At 35.5% G+C, this 22403-nt stretch overlaps 1 protein-coding gene across 1 annotated transcript in view; it reads right to left on the bottom strand.

Annotated features, from left to right (window-relative positions):
• LOC145695217 (uncharacterized) overlaps positions 1–22403 on the bottom strand; it is a 67858-nt gene that overhangs the window by 20047 nt on the left and 25408 nt on the right. The window contains exon 2 of the mRNA XM_081772205.1: positions 15436–15689. Within this exon, the coding sequence (XP_081628331.1) occupies positions 15436–15689 (254 nt within the window). The remainder of the gene's footprint in view (positions 1–15435; positions 15690–22403) is intronic.

The following is a 22403-nucleotide window of genomic DNA, read 5'->3' as shown; positions in this document are numbered from 1 at the left end:
AGTGCTATTTAAAAACAAATAAGTCATTACTAGAGACCGGATGTTAGGCAAAATGCCTATTCTTTAATATTAAAGATATGATCAAAAATAACGTTTTAAAGTTTATATGGGGAGTTATAGTTTCGATTTAAGCTAATTTTATTTTGCCTATTTTGCCTATTTCGACCTTTACTGCCTAAATAATTGCTTTAGTGCCTAATATTGCCTATTGTATGCATTTTCTTCAAATTACGCCTTCATTGGTAATTTATATAACATAAATAATACACACACATAGGCCTATATGTGTATATTAGGTGTTTGTAAACACAAGCACGTGGTACGTTGCAATATATATACAGAGTGAACTTCAAAGATGTGCACATACTTCGGGAAGTGATTAATGATATCAAAAGAAGACAAAAAGTCCTCGTGTATTTTGTCTAACTCCGTGTCGTGTACGTTTGACAGAGTGCCAACTTGGAATCGAAAATCGAATCCTGACAATTGAAACGAAACCGAAAGATGTACGCATACTTCGAGAGGTGATTCGTGACATGAAAAGGAGACAAGAAGTCCTCTTGAATGTCACGAATCATCTCCCGAAGTATGTGCACGCCTTTATGTCTCGTTCCAAATGTCAGGATCTGATTTTGGATTCCAAGTTCGCCCCCCTGTCACTCCTACACGACGTGGAATTCGATAACATGCAAAAGGACTGTTTGTCTTCTTTTGATGTCATGAATTACCTCCTGACGTATGTGCACATCTTTCAGGCTTTCCCAGTATATATGGAATGCATAACAAGCTTCGTTTTTATATATACAATAAAAGAAGATATTAACAAAGAAGTATGTTTCTATATTCTTTGAACATTATCTATAACTTGAATCTATTTTTTAATTATACTAAGTATTTATCTTCATTATTTCGAGTTACATTTTAGTGCCTATTTTACTGCCTATTTTTAAAATTTTTAATGCCTATTTGTCTGCCTATTTTCCAGGTTTTTAGTGCCTAAACATCCGGTCTCTAGTCATTACCAAGTTGGTATCGATGAAAATAGTTAAGGATAACATGTACTAGCACTAAAGATTTTCCATTGATTACTTACATACATTTTAAGATATCTGGATTTCGTTGTATGAATTTATTATTCTTTAATTCTATTACAAGATGGCATCGCTATTTATGACTAACAAAGACTTCAGTCTTGCAAGAAGTAATATTTTCAAGGAGTATACTAAATGTACTTTTCAGATTTTCTAATGCCATTTGACAGTTGGGGAGTATTCCTTGTAAGTCTAGTGGCTTCTTCGTTCCTTGTGGTAACACCTCCACGTAAGAAGAGGCAATATTGCAGACAGAGGAAACGGAAATAGCCCTAATTCTTTGACGAACACAAAGACAGTATGCAAGTGGCCACAGGAATGCTGCAACGTCACTGTGATTTGGTATTCGTGAAAAAGTGATCTACCACCACCTTTCGAAATCTTTATGAGCACATTGCCCGCTTTCTTCAATCCTCTCCAAGAGACAGACTCATTGCTAAAGCAGACTTGTTTTATGACCTATCTACCTCTTCATCATCTTTCTTCCTTGTTTCTGGCTTCTTCGCTGTCTGATTGATGACTCATTTCTCGTCGGATTGCATGTCATTCCATGGAAAAAATGAACACCAAAATAAAGGGACTGTTCAATTTGTCCTTATTTCCTCCACTATTTTGTAATTAGCATCTGTAGAAGTTTTCCTTGTATCATATGTTGTCTCATGTAGCCGAATGATTACCACATGTCTTCGATGCAAGTGATCCTGGCTCCTATCGCTGATAGAGCACTATATTTTATGTGAAGCTAGTGGGAAACTACTTGAATAAAATAGCGAACTATGATATAGAAAACCATAAATATCGTCAATTGAGCTGACCATAAATTATCCAACCAAAGACCATTATCCATAGCTTTTTTTAAGCTGTACAGCCAGAAAGTTTACCAAGCAGGCTAGTAATTTGTCCCCTTATCTAGCCTAAAGTTGCCCACCAAGACGAAACATCACTTTCACGACTAATGCTGTTCATGAGATATGATTTTCGAGCTGTCTCGTCCAGTGTTCTAAATGGAAAAAAAGCAGAGGCTGTATGTTTTATTACGATTTTGATTCGACATACCAGCTCTCTAAATGTTGAAATATAGTGAGGGTAAGTTGCCTAAAACATTGCATTTCTATTCACATAATGACTTAAAACCTAACCTTGCTTAAAGCCATGGGAGAGCTTCTCCGTAGTGAAGGGGAGCATAAAGAGGTGTCGTCCACCGCCCCAACGTTCTGGGAAAAAAAGTCCCCTTTTGTTGCATTATAGAAAATTATACATGAAACTGTTCAATGTTAATCCAAAATTTTGTATTAATAGTTTTTAAACAATTTCTCGAGAGAAAAAAAACGTACTCCCTACTCGATTGAGGGGTACTCTAGACCCCCGGAAGGTCCACTTTACTCCATAGGAGACAACCTCTAAATCCGTCCATGCTCAAATTTTCAAATTTGAATGCACCAAAAGTTCCCTTCGCACTTTACATAGAACAGTCAAATCTACCATTATTGTATATATCAAAAATACAATAGGAACAATAGGAAAATGTAACAATAACATAATCATACATAGGAAAAATATAACAAAAATGTCGATGTTAGTGACTTAGAAATTGTTATAAAATCTTTGACGTGCAAACCTATTCGACAAATAGACAAATACTGTGTATAAAAATAGATTTATTAATGGTATATTAGCATCTACTTTTCGGTGACAGTATATCTTGATCACTAAAAACCAGAGACGGTATGGCATCCACTGCATACCGTCTCACTTCGACCACTGGTCTCATCTCAAAAAACGTGTCTTGAAAGTATTGTCTCGTCTCGATAAAGATAAGAACTGTCTCGTCTCGTCCTGTGAAAATTACTCATGATATATTTTCCGAACCGATATATCACTTTCACATCTTTTTGAAACGAAACAACCTCAGTTTTTGTCTCTTAGGATACTCTAGTCTGGCCTACGAGAGGTCTACGAGTGGGTTGCAGTGCCATGTGTTCAATCATAATTTATAAATAATGAACTCTTAAAATTCGACTTGTATATTTGAATTTAGCGTAAGTTCTACGAGCAGATACCCTTCCTGAAACAAACTCTTTATTGTAAGGGTATATACAGTATGTTCTCGCTCAAGCTGCAGGGACACTTACATCTTTCTCATCCGTGAATCAATGTGAAATACAAAGGCCTCATCGACCCTGACAGAGAGAAAAATATGGATGTACAACTGATGAAAACAGATATTCCCGTAGGATGGTCATTAAAAGCAGCGAGTCCTTATCAAAATGGATGAAGCTGATAAAGCAAAAAGGAACGAAGTAGCTATATACCACAATTAAATCCCACTCATTTCGGAAGGCGTTGTTTTAGTTTACAAATTCCTTTAACTTCAGCATCTCAGACTTCAAGTCATTGCTGTCGAGCTACAGTAGACAAACGCAGAATACAGGCGTTCGTGCAACCATAAATCTTTCTCTTATACCTTGACTATAAACTGCACATTGACGTACCTAGTAAATTAAATCAAGTGAATATGTAGTGTTTCACAAGCTATTATTTTCTCTAAGCCAAGTTTCTCGTTTTTTCGAGATTGATTAATCGATTAGTAAATAGTAAATTGATGTATGAGTAATAATTTTCAAAATTGTGCTCTGTGACATCATCTCTTCTCCTTTTTCTCTGTAAATATAACAATCTGAATACGGAGCAAAGAAACCCGTACGATGCAGAAACAGAGTTTCCAGGCAGGCAAGATTTTAGGTTTGAAACGTTTAATAAACTTTTAGTTACTCCATTAGTGGATTCATGTATACTCTTACATCGATAACATGTTATCATTCTTATCAATCGTCTTATCTCCTTCTCTCCTTGGCTTTTACTCATTCTTTAGGTGCATGCTCCGAGCAGAATAGCGTCCTCAACCGTCATTTATCGGGTATGTCGAAATGACTTTTCTAGAATGATTCAAAAATCGAAAAATCTTGAGACAAACTTCTATTTGGTTTTATTTTGTAGTATTGCTTCGAAAATCCGAACTTCCAGCGCTAATGTTGCCCCGAAATGAAACATTTCTCGTCTCGTCTCGATAACGAGACGACAAATACATTTTCAAACCCGAGACAAAACATTTTTAGAATCTCGTAACCAATACTAGTTCACCCAAGTTTTAGATCTCAAACACTGTTTTAGTGTTACGTAATTCTTATATACATTGAAAAAGTAGTTGTACACAAACTTAATGAAGAACATTTGTCAACGTGTCAAGATATGCAAGTCATTATACAATATACTCAATAAATGTTGTTGATATCACACCCTTCGTAGGTTTTTCGTCAATCAGAAGAATTCTGATAACTTCTAGATGAAATTAAGAAAAAAAAAAAATGAAAACATACATTTTGAATATAAATTAGAATTCAGACAAGAAAAAATTCTTCTACTCTTGAGACGAGATGTGGTTTGTACAGAAGTTTACGAGACGAGACGATGAAACCTTACTTTTCATTTCGTCTCATCTTGTGGGCAACACTACCTAACACGTTGTTAGTGTGTATTTGTGTTTACATTTCTCCAGTGCTCGGGCCACCCTCACGCTTTGTTGGTCGGTTCATTATCGAAAGCTGTTGTTGTTGTTGAGTTGAGGTTTAGCGTCCCTTTCAGCAGCGAGGCTATATGAGACGTGGACCTACTGATTAACGTGGAATCCGAACCACATGAGCTCCCGCCGGGAATCGAACCCGGGTCTCCCACGCCAAAGGCGCGTACGCTAACCACTTAGTCATTATCGAAAGCATCTTGTGTGATTTTAGCTGCTAACTTTGTGCTTTTCTGCCCGTTTTGCATGTGTGTGTGTTTTAAATATAATAAGAACTTAGTACATTTACCACAGACTCTAACAAGTTCATGTTTATTCAAAACTCTGTATATCTATTGTTAAAATCACTTTGAAAATTGAAGTTCGTGGGACCCGGGAACAGTTAATTCAGTTTCCATTATTTTAAAAGTTTGTTTTGGAACTCGAACAGAATACTGGACCGGATTAAGTTCCGATTCCAATGTATCACTACTGCATTTCTTGACGAAGCATAACTTAATAAATGCGTTAATATACTCAGCGTGCGAATTACCGGGGGGAAGAGGGGATTTTCCCCTCAATCACGTTTTGTTTCCCCCCAAAGAAATCAACTGAAGTATCCCCACCGGGGATGCTCCTTTTCTCCCCAAATTATGCTTAGTATAACACCAAATTTCACCGATTTTTTGTCATTTCAAAGTATACCATGCACGGAACTAGACCGATATGTACTAAATGCAGTTTTTTAGAATAGACACTCACAATCGTCAGTACTGTGACCAATATTTAGATTCATGTTGACAAATAAGTTCTTCGTCAGGTGAAGAATTACATCATTTATGAAGTGCTATGATTAACTATATATAGCAGTTTGCATGATATCCAATAAATAGAACAAGTGGACTTAATAGAACATAAGTGGACTATTACTTTCTGGACATCATCGCCTTTTACAGTTTATTTACGGAAATTAACTTTTGAAACTGTACTCAAAATCTGAGTTCTCTGAATTCTCTCGTGTCTGTATGTTAAGAGGACTTCATACCTCCACAAAAACGCGCAGAACAGACCTTCCGTTTTGAACATTTTTCTCAGTTACGACTAAAGATAGAACTATGGAGTCTTTTTTATATTCTTCACAAAACATGTCGGCACAAATCCTTCAGAACAAAAATTTAAAAATTTTCATCCTTAATGAGTAAATTTGGTATAAAAATGAGGAATAAAAGTCATTTTCACATGCAATTATCTCCAGAACCCCACATGCTAATAAAAATCCGTTTTGAAGGAATTGTGCATTGATCTTTGCACTTGACACTCGCACTATAACTTGTAAAGTCAGTTTTGATATATCGATACTGTACGTGGAAAACGAAACCCTTGTAACAGCGTAAAGTTTCTCTGCACTGTAGCGACATCTTGTGCTTAAAGTTCGACAGGGCCTAAGCCCCACCCACAGTAGAATTCGGAGGGATACAATAAAGTAGTTCGCGAGGGAAGATCCGCATGCGACGTCTGCTGGCAAGGAAAAGCAGCATTATTGTGTGTATTGTGTGACAGGTGTAATATTTTTTGACGTGTGCATTTCAAGAGTTTACTGAAGTCCCCAGCATGAAGCCAAGGAAGAAAGTAGGGATGTATCTACATGAGCGCAGAAGCAAGGCCAAAATAAGAAAGATTTTTGCTTATACATTTGCTTTTTGCTCATTGCAACAGAGATTCTACTCAAAGATTTTTGCCCTACACCAACTCTACTAGCAATTTGTCGTTGTGTATATCTTCCTTCCGCCAGAAGCGTTTTGATAACTTCCACTTTACGTGGAGAAAGATCTCTGGTTTTCACATTATGCAGCGATTACAGGACTTCACAGACTAAAATTTTAATACACAAAACACGTCACGATCACTTTAAATTGGCCCATTCGAACTGTTGAACGCTTTGAATGTTGTGACTGCTTACGACTGCAACCACAACACTTCAGACTGTAACTTGTTGATAGAAACCACAATCGCTGTATTAGAGACCTGCACGGGCCGGGCTCGGACTCTGTTATTTCTTTGGGCCGGGCCGGGCTGGGGCCGATTATTGCATTTCTTTAATAGTTATTGACTTTCATTAAACAATAATTAGAATAAAGGCAAACGCTGAAGAAGTGTGCCCGTGAAAAATGTTACAAAAATAAAACTTTTAAAATTTATCGGGCCCGGGCCGAAAAATTCGGTTCGTGCAGGTCTCTGCGCTGTATACAACTGAAACACCACTTTCAGAACTTTCTCCTCCACTAATGTCATCTGCTGTTCAACGGTGATATCATCACTTCAACTGTACAGTAAACAAATGAAGGATCCTCTATTGGTGGTTTAACCCTTAACTCACATGTTTTAGAACTCCTAAATTAGGGCTGCAACATCAGCTTTGCATTTTACGGGCGTGAGTCTAATAATTTGAACACGTCTGTACACATTTGATTGATTAATGACAGTAGGAAATTACTTTTGCAGTAGTGGTTGATACTATTTGTTAAATAATTATCTACCATTAATATAAATAATGGAAAATATATTAAACTCTTTATTGTAACTTCTTGCGTTTATATATTTTTCAAAATTTTTGGGTGGGTCCGTGCCTACCCGGCCTACCCGCTAAAGCCGCCACTGATTGTAACACCCTGTACATGTAAATATACTGTAGATTTATGAAACGAAATGTGGAGAAAGATAGGAACACTTGAAATGTATTAATATTGTATTGCATAATGAAAGTTTCCTGTATATGAATTTCAAGAGTATATATATATTGTGTGTGTGTGTTCCCGTGTATGTGTTTATTTCATTGTTCACGTACTAATTCAGGTGTTTTTATTATTGTAGTAGAATAGCATATTTTGCGGTTTGTTAGAATTGTCTCCTTTCTAAGTGATTTGTTCTTAGGAAGTTATAATTTGTAATAATACGTGTTACAAGACCTATGCGACAATTTTCGGAAGATTATTCCGGACACGAAAGAAAGACTTTTTGAACATTAGTGCAACTAGTTTCGGAGCTGCAAGATGCCGAATGCGTAGGAAATTGAATTTCAAGGGAATATAATTTTAAAACTACTCAATGTAGAGAGTGCGGCTTCCTAAATTACTGTTGAAGTCATATCTTTTCTATTTACAAATGTTTGTTTCAAAATTATGTATTGTGTCCGGAATAACCTCCCGAAGTTTGTCGCATACGTTTTGGAACACCCTGTACATGTACATATAGCTTTATTAAGTTTTTTAAAGTATTATGGAGCTTACAAAACGAAATGTGAGGAAAGATAGGAACACTTTAAACTTATTAATATTGTGTTACATAGTGAACGTTTCCTACGAATTTTAAAAACGTATGTTTTTTTTTTCCTTTTTCACCTAATGATTCAAATGTTTTTGTTGTTTAGTGTAATATATTTTGCCTCTTGGAACTCGAATTTCTATTGCATTTGTACTTGACGTAAGCTAAATTAGTAATAATACACAGATTGTTACAAGATCTATACGGCAAATTTTGGGAGGTTATTCCTCTCTCACACACAAAAAGTTCTTTTGAACTTTTGTTTAGTCACATTGACACCCGTTTAGTGACACGTTGAAAGGATTGTCACTCCGTTTGACATTTCAGTTTTGTAAACTTGACATTCCAGAAGGGTGAAATTTGACGTCATTCTGGAGTTTTCTGCAATCTGTTATTTTTTTGGTAGCTAAGCATACCTTTCCTTTTCTTTCCTCCCCCCTCTTTTTTTTTTTTTAAATTTTCTGTCATTTGTGTTTCAAGGAAACCAAATTAATAATAACACTATTATGTACTGTACATATGGAACTATTACTTATACAAGTAAAATAAATCAGTATATTCTGTACCCCGAATTATTATTAAATATTTAAAATTTGACGAATTCTGTTATTACTTTTATTCCAGATATGGAGATAATTGGTTAAAATCTTGTGCCTAGAATAGTACTTTAGGTACTTTGATTAGTCAGTACATGTACAGTACCTATCTTGGGTAGTACTTTGGCTATCTATTACCTGATACCTGTTACCGATACAAATTTGAGTCAGTGCCTTGTACCTGTACTAAGTTATAAGAAATCGTGCCTAACCCAATAGTGATTATCTTCTGCAGATATTTCTGCGACTGGGTTCTTCGGCGATTACACAACCGGCGAAAGTGGAGGTGGAAAGAATATAAAAGAACAGAGCCCTCTCGTGGCTAAGCGGTTAGGGTACGCGCCTTTGGCGTGGGAGACCCGGGTTCGATTCCCGGCGGGAGCTCATGTGGTTCGTATTCCACGTTAATCAGTAGGTCCACGTCTCATATAGCCTCGCTGCTGAACGGGACGCTAAATTAAAATCAAATCAAAAATATAAAAGAAGAGATCCGTGTCCCTCAAATGATTCCCTGGATCGAACAAATGACCGACTTCTAAAACATTATCCTAAGATTACTTCGCTTCAGTTATTAAAAAATAACAAAGTGTACATATAATTAATAATTTACGGAAGTTGCAGCTTCTTTAACCCAAATGAAAAAAAAAAACTTGTGCTTCAATTATATCCAAATTTAAAGGAAAAGGTTTAGATAATGGAACTATATTATTGCATACCATTTATAATTTTTCGAGTGAGTAATTCTTCTTTAGATTTGTGTCAACATAAACTGCATAATAAACATATGGACTTTGAAAAATACTTTTTTTGACAGCAGATTACACAATTTATTTGACTTATTGACACTTTGAAGACAAACGTTTTAACAAGGTACTATAAATACTGCCATAAAACAATGGTACTAAACTGCTTTATAAGTACTTTATATTTTTATATGCTATAACTAGTGTTTTAAAAAACATATTTTTTGTTGGATGGAAAATTTGATGAAAAACGCTTTTATTCTGTTTTGCAGTTTTTTTTTTTTTTTTTTTTTTTTTTTTGCTACTTGGTGTAAAACAGGAAGTGAGATATAGCTGTTAATAAAAAAAATATGGTGTTTTTTAATCACGAATAATAAATAAATATTTTTGTCAGTAAATCTTAGTCTTATGTAGATAGGTTCTGTGTACAAGGGCTTAAATTGAAATAGTTATACACAAATTTATGTTTTTTCCGGGGTAGTAGTTCTTGGTTAAGCATAATAAAAAACTACCTGGTACATAATATTTATGGAGAAAAAAAGAAAAAAGCTAAAAAATATAGATTTTTCGGCCGGAAACTAAAATTTTCCGTTTTTTCAGGCCTCAAATTTTTTAACCTTTGTATATTGTAGCTGCCCCTCCTAGATAAACCTGCTGGCTACACCCCTGTTCTAGTGTAATGTAATCCGATCTACATTCATCCCCCACCAATGGGCATAACTACTATGGCACAAAACTAAAGGGACCCATAGACGATCCATGGTTTGTACAAACATTAAGTTTGTGCAAACACTGTGTTTGCGCAAACTCTCTGCCATACACGATTCTACTGTTTGTACAAACTTCAGTTCAATTTTGAGTTTGATCGCGTAAATATGTCCACTGAAGCAGTTTGTTTAGCTATAATAATGGCTTGTGCATGGAAGGGGAAAAACCCGCGAAACCAAAAAGGAAGAACAGGTTGTGGATGAGAGAGTGGTTCAAGAAACGGTCTAGTTTAGTCATCAAAATTTAATTGCCGACAGGCACGTAGCCAGGATTTCGTAATGGGGGAGGGCCATGATATGAAATACGGTGGTCGATCATTCTAAACTTTTTTACTGGAACATATATTGGTTTGTTTAGCAAGGATTTCGTAACGGGGGCGTGACTTGAAGGCCCAGGAGCCCAATCAATCTAAAGTACTTTACTATCAACATATATCGGTTTGTTAGGACAATAAAATGAGGATATGTTGTCAAGTATTTAATAACAAACTATGAAGAAATCTCGAGTAAAATAATAATAATAATAATAATAATAAAACGTATTGAAGATTTTACAATATTTACGTCCTTCCTCAGTTTATTCAAATATAACAATTTTCCTTTCATTATGACCTCAACTATTATAAGAAGTACATATTCACTATTATAAACAGTACATACTCAATAATGTCTTGTAAAGTATTTTACAATATTTGCGTTCCTTCGTTTCCCGGCGGGAGCTCACGTGGTTCGGATTCCACGTTAATCAGTAGGTCCACGTCTCATATAGCCTTGCTGCTGAAAGGGACGATAAACTAAACTCAACTCAACTATATTTGCGTTCCTTTCTCTGTTGAATCAAATGTTAACAGAACTTTCTTTCCACATAAATTTTTGTTTTTATTATTCCGTCAACTACTGTCTGTTCCAAATAACATGTCAAAAGAGCAGTAGAAAATTGTTTTTGAAATAACATGTTTGATACTGTAAGGATGCGATGAAAAATTATGATTTTAAAAAAAATGTCCACGCAATTACACAACGGCACTATGTTTTCGGAAGCTTGAAATCTCCTTGACTAGTAGCAGAAATTCTGACAATTCCGTAACTTTTATATTAATTGCAAATTCCCTGTCTCTTCCAGGATATCTCGCTCACCTCGCCACCATGTATTGCAAGTAATACAAATTTCCTCATGAGAAAGAGTAACCAAAAGCTTCCTGTAGTTTATTTTTAACGCTGATCCTTTTTTTTTCTCATTTCATTTTGTTTAATCTTCCCTTTTTTTTCATTTCTGGATTCAAAGGAGGGATCCTGACCCCCCTAAACCCCCCTTGGCTACATGGTTGTTGCCGAGCTTGAGATAAGTTCGACTGTGGTCTTATTTACGAATGGATTCAACTATATTTGGTGAAATATTGGAAATGGGTACTCCTCTTATTCGAGAACAGGATACAAATATGAAAAATGCAGTATCTCGCGAGCAGAGGTTCTTTGACACTTTGCATTATCTTGCGTGCGGAAACACGTACGAAGACTTAAATTTGAAACAGCCATTGCATCTCAGACGCTTGGACAAATTATTATAGAAACGTGTGAGGCCGCATTTTTCAGATTCCTGTTTTTATAATCTTCACTCTTTACCTTCCACAGTTCAGGTAAATTTCGATAAAGTTCAATAAATTCTTGCCAGAATTCTTGAATTCTATTCAATAACGCCACAGCGCGAGAAATAATCGTTTCTACATAAGGTCTCCTACCTATAGGGTCCATACACGGTCCACGGTTTGTGCAAACAAGGCTGTTTGTGCAAACAATTTGACCGTGTATGGTGCTGTATGAACTGTTTGCTCAAACATTTGTGCAAACTTTTTCCACATCGAACTCGTTCAAAAATTGTTTACACAAACATGATGTTTGCGCAAACACGTGGACCGTGTATGGGCATGTTTGTGCAAACACGAGCTTTATTTCCGAGTAAGAGGCCTAGTGTACAGACGCTTATTTCTTGCGTTATAGCGTCAATGAATAGGAATCAACAATTCTGGAGAGAATTTATTGAACTTTATCGAAATTTACCTGAACTGTGGAAGGTAAAGAGTGAAGATTATAAAAACAGGAATCTGAAAAATGCGGCGTATGAGGAATTGGTGGCTAAAATGAAGAAAATAGATTAGAAGGCGGATAGATAGTCAGTGAGGAATACAATCAATTTTCCAGTATTTCACCACATGTAGTTGAATCCATTCGTAAATAATTTTTATAGTCCACAGTCGAACTTATCTCAAGTTCGGATATTACCTAAGTAAATTTTGATGATTAAACTTAGACCGTTTCTTGAACCACTCTTTCATCCACATCCTCTTCTTCTGTTTTGGTTTCGCAGGTCTTTCCGCTTCCAAAGCACAAGCAATTACTATCGCTAAACGAGCTGCTTCAGTGGACATGTTTACGCGATCAAACTCAAAATTGAACTGAAGTTTGTGCAAACAGTTGAACCGTGTATGGCCGAATGTTTGCGCAAACACAGTGTTTGCACAAACCGTGGATCATCTAAGGGCCTCTTTAGAAATAAACCTCGTGTTTGCACAAACATGCCCATACACAGTCCACGTGATTGCGCAAATATCATGTTCGTGTAAACAGTTTTCGAACGAGTTCGATGTGGAAAATGTTTGCACAAACGTTTGCGCAAACAGTTCATACAGCTCCATACACGGTTAAACTGTTTGCACAAACCGTGGACCGTGTATGAATCCTATAAGAGATGAATCCTAAGTTTTCGGAAACGCAACCATTGCACGTACTGAATAAAGTGTGTAACACAGTGGTTTCCATTTCATGAATTTTTGGTGATTGTATGCATTTACACATTATTCACAGATATAGCAGTCTTTTTTGTAATTAGAGCTCAGATATTTGCTATAATTACGACTCGCTCTTTAAGAAATACGATAAACTAAAAACGTGTAAAAAAAATGCTTGTCATAAACGTGGAAAATGCACTGAAAGAGCCTTAAAATATATTATGACGTCAAATATTATTCTAAAATATGCTATTTTCACTGTACCTTAGCTGAGATTTACTACAAATATTTGAATTAAAGTACGTCAAAATAAGTTTGAATTAAAGTACGTCTCCTTGCAACGTAAAATTATACCTACGCAATACTTTTATGATATGTTTGATACAGCGAAACAAAATTATAGGTTCATACGAGAGGTCATTGTTGAACTGTAGTGCAGTTTTTATATAGTGCGAATGTTATATCGACTTGTGGAAAAACAATAGGGAAACTGTAGTCGCGTTCTTCTTCTTCTTCTTCTTAATAATAATAATAATAATAATAATAATAATAATAATAATAATAATAATAATAATAATAATAATAATAATAATAATAATAATAATAAACTGAATAGCGCGAAAAATGTGCAGAAAAGTTCTAAAAAGGCAAACAGCAAGAATGCCAAAAATACTTTTACGATGAAAGTCAAGAGCGTTATTTTTCTCATTATATGGACAGCTAATGTATTTTGTTTTGTTCCCGACATATATATATATACACAGGGGCGGATCCAGAATATGATCAAGGGAGGGGCTAAACCACATTTTGCCGTTTTATCCAGTGTAAAGCAGGATTGAAGCCCATTTTATCCAGTGTATACCTGAGCGTCAAGGGGGGGGGCTATAGCCCCTATAGCTCCCCCCTTAGATCCGCCAGTGTATATATATATATATATATATATATATATATATATATATATATATATATATATATATATATATATACACTTGCCCTAGTTATAATTAAATTATCTACCATTCTGCTACGGAGAATGTTGATTATGAGTCGTCAGAAAGTCTTCGGTATTATCTTGCAGGGGGCTGCGCTCACCCTTCTTTTCTCTTCGCATACTTTGAACAATTCGAACTGGCTCTTCTATGCGCCACGGCAATCGTGTCGTATGGATGGATTTGTTGGCTGATGGGCACTTGATGCTTCCATGTTCGAGCCAAACAGGTTTTCAGCATTACCCCCTGCAAGCAAGTGTCAACTTCTCCCTCCCCTGCCCGTTGCATTTCGAAACAGATATATGCGAGCACACAGGACAAAAGAGGTCTTCGCCGGGATTTCACGGATTCTCGTCCACACCACTCCGCAGCACTCGCCCTACACAGAATAGTTTGTTTCACCCCCAAGTCCAAGACTTTCGCGTCAGCTGAGCCGTTGGCTTCAACGTGTAGAATGTACGGACTATTTCCTGACTCGGATTCTGACCATTGCGGCGGTGCAAGGGATTTTGGCTTGAGAGAATCTGTCAATCTCGTGACGTATGTGCTACGTCAGTGGTAAAAGCCACGCAAATAACATCTCAAAAATCACGCCCTTTTTACCCCTGTTCCTCGGTTTTAAGTTTTCTCGCTTGTATGACGGAGCCTTAATGTAGACGCTGGGGATGCGTCGCTAGTGAACAGACACGTTAGTGAAGATTTGTAAGCTCATAATTGAAGATTTGTTTCAGCATTTGCAATACAACTGATTCTCCGTGTCATTGTAAGTGTTTGTATAAACACTTCAACTGGAGCGGGGTTTTTAAAGTTAACCTTTCATTTTTCCTTTCACTATGCAGTTTGCTTTTCACGCCAATAATGCTGTCTGGAAAACTTCAATAATAATATTTCACTTAATAACGTAGCACATAGTGAATCAACTCAGCTGTAACCTAATAGTAAAGTACTTGTAAGTGTTTACTTTCTGAGCTTCGTCACGGAATTAATATTTGAAAAACAAAAAATGAAAAGCGTGAAGAGCGTAGCATTAGCGGGGAGTAGAAGCACAAGCTCGAAATTTGAATGGAGAGTTTTTAAATTTGGTCTTCGATTTGACTCTGATGGTAGAAATCGGGGCCAGCAACAATCCATTTCTCGTATGATAGGCTAATACGTAGATTTTTTTTTAAAAGTAAGTCCGGTTTTAACTGATAATTTTATTTGTTTTCATTATACTGAAGTAAGTTTCCTTTTGCCAGGCTGTGTGTAATAACGCAAAGTAGAAGATTTCAAAATGAGCGGAAAAATTGACATATGCTTCTAATCATGGCTATCGCTCAGGCCAAATTAATCTTAGAGACCTACGAGCACGTGTTGTGTGTGCATATCGGACACTATTAAACATAGTTATTGTCGGTAAATTTATTGAATTAACAAATCTCTTATTTATTACAGATTTCATATCATATTTGTGTGTATATAGGAAGGGGGCACAAGGCATCATTGTCTTATTTTGAAATATTACACCTTCAGACTCTATGTCTTGTTAGCCTAATTTTATCCCCCCTCACCCTAATATAAATTATCTAATTCGCACACTCACTTACCGCATTGTCCACAAAGATTTTGAATTCATAGACAGCACTTCGAATACCATGAATGAAGGCTTCTTTGGACATACGTCGAGCGCTTTCGAAATCAAAATCCTCGTCGTAGTCGTCCTCATCTATCGTGTATCCACAAGGTTTCTTCATGTATTCAAAGAAAGGGTGATTCCTCACTGGATCTCGAGCCATCATCCTCCGGTAACGCCTGCTGCTCTCACTTCTTTGAGGTATCCCTAATAGGACAGCAGCCACTGCTTTACAGGGAAAAAAAATAATAAAAAGTCAATATATTGAGAAAAATTATGATACACACTACTATGTTAAAACGACATATAAAGTTTTACACGGGCGGATCTACACTGTGCGAACAAGAGGTTCACGTAAGGAAAAACTCAAGGAGAAAGTTGCTTTTGTACAATACAAACCATGAGCCTCCAGTTCTTCTCTTTTTAATTAATTTGTTTAAAAACCTTTAATCGAAAGGTAAGTGCATTTAGCCAACTTTATGTTCTACGGAGGAGTGCGTAAATACGCAATACTAATTTGTGATACTAATGGCGCAACCAGAAACTCATCAAGGGGCTAATACACTAAACATTATGGGTCATTATATGGTGTTGGAAGCCAATGTAATAACCACGTGCCATTGGTTGAAATATGCGCTATATAGCCGGTCAAAGTAACATTCTTTAGTTACATACTTTAGTTACACAGTGTAAATACTAATAAAATTATCTAACAGATAGAAGAAAGTACCAAACCAAGCTCACTTTTGATACAAGCCATGAAGGATTACGGCTGACCAGATGGCGCTCGTTCAACTGAGTGATGTGAGATCAGCTCATCTGCTCTCAGACATTATTATCTCTGGCTTTTTGGACCTTAGTTTGATACCTCTTACTAGTTCAGGCATCTCTCTAGTTGCATCATAATGCTGGGTCCACACCAGAAAAGTTTAGTTCTTCCACCGGAAACAGACAGGAACCACGCATACCGAAATCGCGAGAGTTAATAATTCGGCTAAGCTTGAGCTCAAAAACATATTTAAAAAAAAATATACTCTCTCTTTTAATGTTTTCTAATCGCACTCAAAGATGGTAAATTTTCTATGCATGTTGGCAACAAAGATCTACAAAACCTGAAGAATATTGATTAACAATACTTGGTTTCTGTGGTAAACTATTTTTTAGAAAACATAGTAACACTGGGATCATAAATGCATCATACTGCATGTAATCATAATCGATTTTCGGTATCACTGTACTAAGGGGAAGGAGACCATGAAAGCGTGTCCGAAATACCGGATTGGATTCTCGATCTGGTAGCAACGAACGTCTATAGTGGTTCGGATCCCACTTTAAATTGTAGATCTCCTGTATTGCCTCGCTGCTGGCAAAGGGTATAAATACAAACCAACTAATACTTTGCCACACTAAAGGGATTACCACAAAAGTAGATGCTGCAGCACACGTGGAGAGACAGTACATACTGGCTGGAGATTCTCCGTGGAACAAACTCGGAGCTCATGCGGAGCTGTGCTGATTATAGCTTCTTCCGAGAAAACTTGACCCATTTGCATAAAGAATGTATGATTTTGTTTCTAGCTACTCCTTGCCATCTAACATAGCATACTTTAACGAAGGGTCAGTATAACTCCAGATGCCCTATATATTGCTGCACTAATTATGCTATTTTTATATATTTTACTGTACATTAGTGTATGCACGTATCTAGTAGGAAGAATTCGCTTCCATAGTAAGGAGTAAAGTAGGTCATTTTATGCTCCAGAAATTTGATAGCCGAGTATTTAATATAATGAGATATAAAAAACTCTTACGAATATCAGTATTAGACTTTCAAATTGTGCTATGCATAAATATTGGAAGTCTTATAGAATGACTTCGTCCGTCTGTCGACAAGTATCAGAGCAAAAACGGTTAGCGATATCGAGATGCAATGTTTTGCAATCGATTCAGCGTCGCAAGGATAGGTTCCATTCTCTCCGTTAACTCGTTAGTCCATCCGAAAGTTGTTCAAATTAGTCATTTTCGGCTTCAACATTTATCGCTATACAACGGTAACAGATAGCGAGAAGCACTTTTTCTCCCAAACGATTCAAACGTCTCAAGACAACATATTATGATTATCCACAACACTTTACCAAAACCAAAAGTGGTTCAAATTTACTATTACTTCCTGTTTCAATACCAATTTCAACGTTTATCGCCACATAACAAATACGGTCATAGATAGCTAAAAATTTTTTTTTTTTTCGCAAACGATTCAGGGACTTAAGACGACGTAGGATGACTATTCACAACACTCTATCAAAACAAGAAGCAGTTCAAATTTACTATTATTTCCGGTTCTAATACTGATTTCCCTAGAGCAAAAATGGTAAAAGATATTAAGAAGAGGCAATAAATTCAGTATTCCAAGAATAGAATCTATGCAGACTTACAAAGGTTGATTTCTACCTTTAATGCCATAGAACAAAAGGAGTAAGGGATATCGAGTAAAGGCCTTTTTATATGGATTCAGCATTGCAAAGAATATGTTTTCTCTTTAATCTCATTACTCTACAAGACACACTACTTTAAGTCTGAGATCTTAATTTTACACTGTAAAACAGTATTCACTTGTTAAAAAATAATATTGTTAGGCTTAGAAACTATGCTCCCTATAAGTGTCGGTAGTCTTATAGAAGGCTATATCCGTCCATCTATCTGTTGATAGGTATAAGTGCAAAAAAAACCAGTAAGAGATATCAAGAAGAGGTTTTCTCACTCGATTCAACGACCCAAGAATAGGTTCCATTTCCTCCGTTAATCCTGTTTTCGAACAGGAAGTGGTTTAAGTTAATCATTTACGGTTTCAACGTTTATTGCTATAGAACAAAACGATAAGAGATAGCGATAGCGGTTCTTTGTAATCGATTCAGCGTCTCAAAAGAACATATCTTTATCCCTACAACACTCAACCAAAACCGGAAGTGGTTGAAATTTACTACTACTTCCGAGCTTTTTATAATCCATTCAGTGTCTCAAGAATATGTTCCATCTTTTACGTTAACCTTCTATTTTCAAATCTGAAGAGGTACAACCATGTTCGGTTTTATTACTATACCTCATAAAGCAAAAATAGTAGAAAATATCGAGAAAAGATTATTTGCAATCCACTCAGAATCCCAAGAAAGGTTCCATCTCTTCCTTTAACTCTCTATTCAAGCCGGGAAATGTATAAATCAACCATTTCCGGTTTCAATGTTTACCTTTATACAATAGAATATAGCGGCAAGTGGTTTTTGCAATCGATTCAGCGTCTGAAGAGAATAAATCAACCCTATCTGCAACACTCTACGGAAACCGAAAATGGCTGAAAATTAATCGTATCTTCGGTTTTAATCTTAATTTTCAAGGGGCAATCAAGAATTTCTTGCATTCGACTTAGCGTCCCAATAATAGGTTCTCATCTCCTCCATTAACTCTCTATTTAAACCGGAAATTGTAGAAATCAACCATTTCCTGTTTTACTGTTGATCCCCATAGATCAGAAATGGTAATTGATAGCAACAAGCAATATTTTGCAATCGATTCAGAACCTGAAAAGAACATACCATCACCACCTGCAACACTCTTCGGAAACCAGAAATGTTTGAGATTTACTAGTACCTCCGGTTTCAATATTGATTTCCATAGAGCAAAAACGCTAAGAGATTTTGAAAAACGTTTTCTTGATACATTCAGTCCCAGGAATGAGTTTTGTCGAATTTATTTCTGTTGAAACCGGAAATGGTGAGAATCTAAGTTATTTTGATTACAACACTGATAGCATAATGAATGAAAATGAGATAACGACAAGCAATTTTTCAGTACAAATACTCATACTGTATATGATTCAGTATCGCAAGAATACGTGTCACCTCTGACTTTATTTTATTTTATTATTATTATTATTATTATTATTATTATTATTATTATTATTATTATTATTATTATTATTATTATTATTATTATTATTATTATTATTATTTTCAAAAGAAAGTGATAGACATCAATTAGCACTTCTGGTTTCAATGTTTCGCTCCACAGACCCAAAACAAGAAGAGATAGTAAGTGATGGCTTTTTTATATGTGGATTCAACATCCAAGAAACAGGTTCGATCCTTAATCTTATTAATCTATTGCAACCAGTAGTTATTGATTAACTACATCAAGTTTGAGTATTCAATTCGCACAGTTTGGAAGTCTACTGTAGTAGTTTCACACTGTGAAACGAAGCTCACTTGTAATTGCTGTATGCATTCGAAAACAATGTTATTCTAATTATTTAAAGTATGAATACATACTAAAGTATGATACATTAAAGTATCTTAAATAAAGTAGATCTAATAATGGATCTTAAATAAAGTAGATCTATTACATTTTATTAACAATATTAATTCAGTGAATGCTTAGTACTTACTTATAAGAGTGGCTTCATTCACTGTCATTCTGAGAACAACTTTATCGGAAGTCAATTGTTAATATTCTGTTTGCATCTATCATATGGTGTTAAATTTTATACACACACACACACACACACACACATATATATATATATATATATATATATATGTAATGATGTGCTTTTCCCCTTCTTCTTTTTATTTAAATAAGCAAGATGTTGTTATCATAAATGACCTTTAGACATTAAACTAGATGTGTATATACATTATTATTACTATTTGCCTTACTAGATTACCGAATGACAATTCTCATGGTAATTAATTAATGATTCATATTATTTTGTAGTTATTTTATTGTGATTGCTACAGTGTTTATATTTAATTTCCTATAAATTATCTATATTATATTTATATAACCTTTTGTAGGTTAGGCCTATACAGTATGTTAGGCATAACAAACGGTGTATACGTTCATCTAAATATATAGTTATTACAATACCATATGTGTGTACACAGTGTAGGCCTATATAAATAATTACCCATCATTAGATATAAGTAAAATCTTTAATTTATCATATTATTCCTGGTAAGCACTGCCACTTAAATAAACATCTATATTGGGTTAGACTTAAACATTAATATGTATTCTTCTGTTCTGTTCTGTTTATCTTCCTTAATAGGAAATTTTATATAAAAGAAGTCGCAGCCTTAAGACCTAGTCAACTGTTTCACTATTTTTGTATTATTATTTGTTAAAAATTATAAATAATAAGATGGCCCGTTTCAACATGGACGAATCGGCCTGTTCTAGAAATATTTGTTTTTACACTAATTTATAAAACTTAACAGGAGATAAAGGCTCCGGACATATAAAAATTATGTACTGTAATGTAAAAATTGTAACAAACTAAATTATGCCTAAACGTAAAATTGTTTTCTAAATTAAAATTGAAATAATAATAATAATAATAATAATAATAATAATAAAAGCATAATGCCCAAATACTTAACAAGCCGGACGCCATCTTGATTTTATGTATTCTTACAAACGTATCCATAGACATATCAACTACACATATCAAGACAACCTTCTTCTTCTTCTAGACTTTATCAATCATGTTCAAGATTTGTAGTATTTCACCCCAACAAACATTATCACCTTTTTCTTCTCAAGAGTAATGACTTCGAATCTAAGTCGCAGTAAATTTTTAGTACCGTAACAAAAAGACGTACAGGAAGAAGTAAAGAAATGAGATAGAATCTTTCAGCTTAACGTCCCACAATTATGCCCTTCAGTCAAGGAAGACGGATGATTAAGATAAGTGAATGATGATAGAAAAATTGGTAGAACGAGAATGTTGGAGGAAACGGGAGTACCCTGAGAAAATCCACGGACACGATGTTGTCCACCACAAGCTCACTTGGCCATGGATCGAACCAGGGGTCCCATGCACCAGAGGTAAGCGCCCTACTACGGAATCACCATATTTCATACCACAAGTAAATAGTAAGTTAACTTTTAAACTCACTTGTCAGATTTACAAGAAACAATTGTAAGCTTAATTTAAATTTTCTAGAGTAGGTAGGGGTTTCTTATATTTCAAGGCTTGTGGCAACCTTATAGAAAGAAAATTAGAAACTTGGTATTATTTTGTTTGAAATTTCCCAATATTCTTTCTTTTGTGAAGAATTTGGCTATGGAGAAGAATTGAGAAAATAAGCCGCCAAGTGCTACGAAAAACTAATGGCGGAGTGTTGTGACCCTTGTGAATAGTAGAAGATAAAACAATGTTGTTGGGTATAATTAAAAAGGGGGAACGAAACTGATCAAAATGCTAGTTGCTACTTCAAAAGAAGTTGTAGTTTGAGGTTCAAGATGGAAGATGACCTACTACAATTGGTAGCAGGTAACTCCTATGTCAAAGCAGAAATGTTAATTCGATTTCTCTTTTACTTTAACGCTCCACGATTATACTCCGAGGCTAATGGAGACGGGAATGATAGCAATGAACGAAATGGTGTATGATGAAAGTGGGAGAAAATGGGAGAACACAGAGAAAACCCAGGCACACGGCGTTAATTTGGAATCGTAGAACATGTTTGTAAATTTGCGAGAAGTGATGTCGGAAATACTTACGATGACGACGATATCCCATGAAAAATTTGACCGAGTCCATATGAGACGTGGACCTGTAGCTTAATGTTGAATGTAAACCAGATCAGCTCCCACCGGGAATCAAACCTGAATCTTCCATGCAAAAGACGTGTATGCTAACCGTATATCCACTAGGGAACTTTTTACTGACTTCGTAGCACGCCCATAATTTCTAAGTAAAATCTTAGTCAAGGACGATTTCAAAGCCAGTTCAGAGAGAAATGTACAATTCAGAAAATGCCCCGTTAGAAATCTATTTCATTAAAATTAATTTCTTTAACACTCAACAAGTGTATATTTTTGTTTGTATACATGGTTATGTTGATAGGTAAATCTTACGGTGCGCCATTTCATCTGTCGGATTAT

Source organism: Thermobia domestica, chromosome 9 (assembly GCF_964235325.1).
Source record: "Thermobia domestica chromosome 9, izTheDome1.hap1.1, whole genome shotgun sequence".
NCBI classification, from domain to species: Eukaryota; Metazoa; Arthropoda; class Insecta; order Zygentoma; family Lepismatidae; genus Thermobia; species Thermobia domestica.
This window is presented reverse-complemented; position numbering and strand designations above follow the sequence as displayed.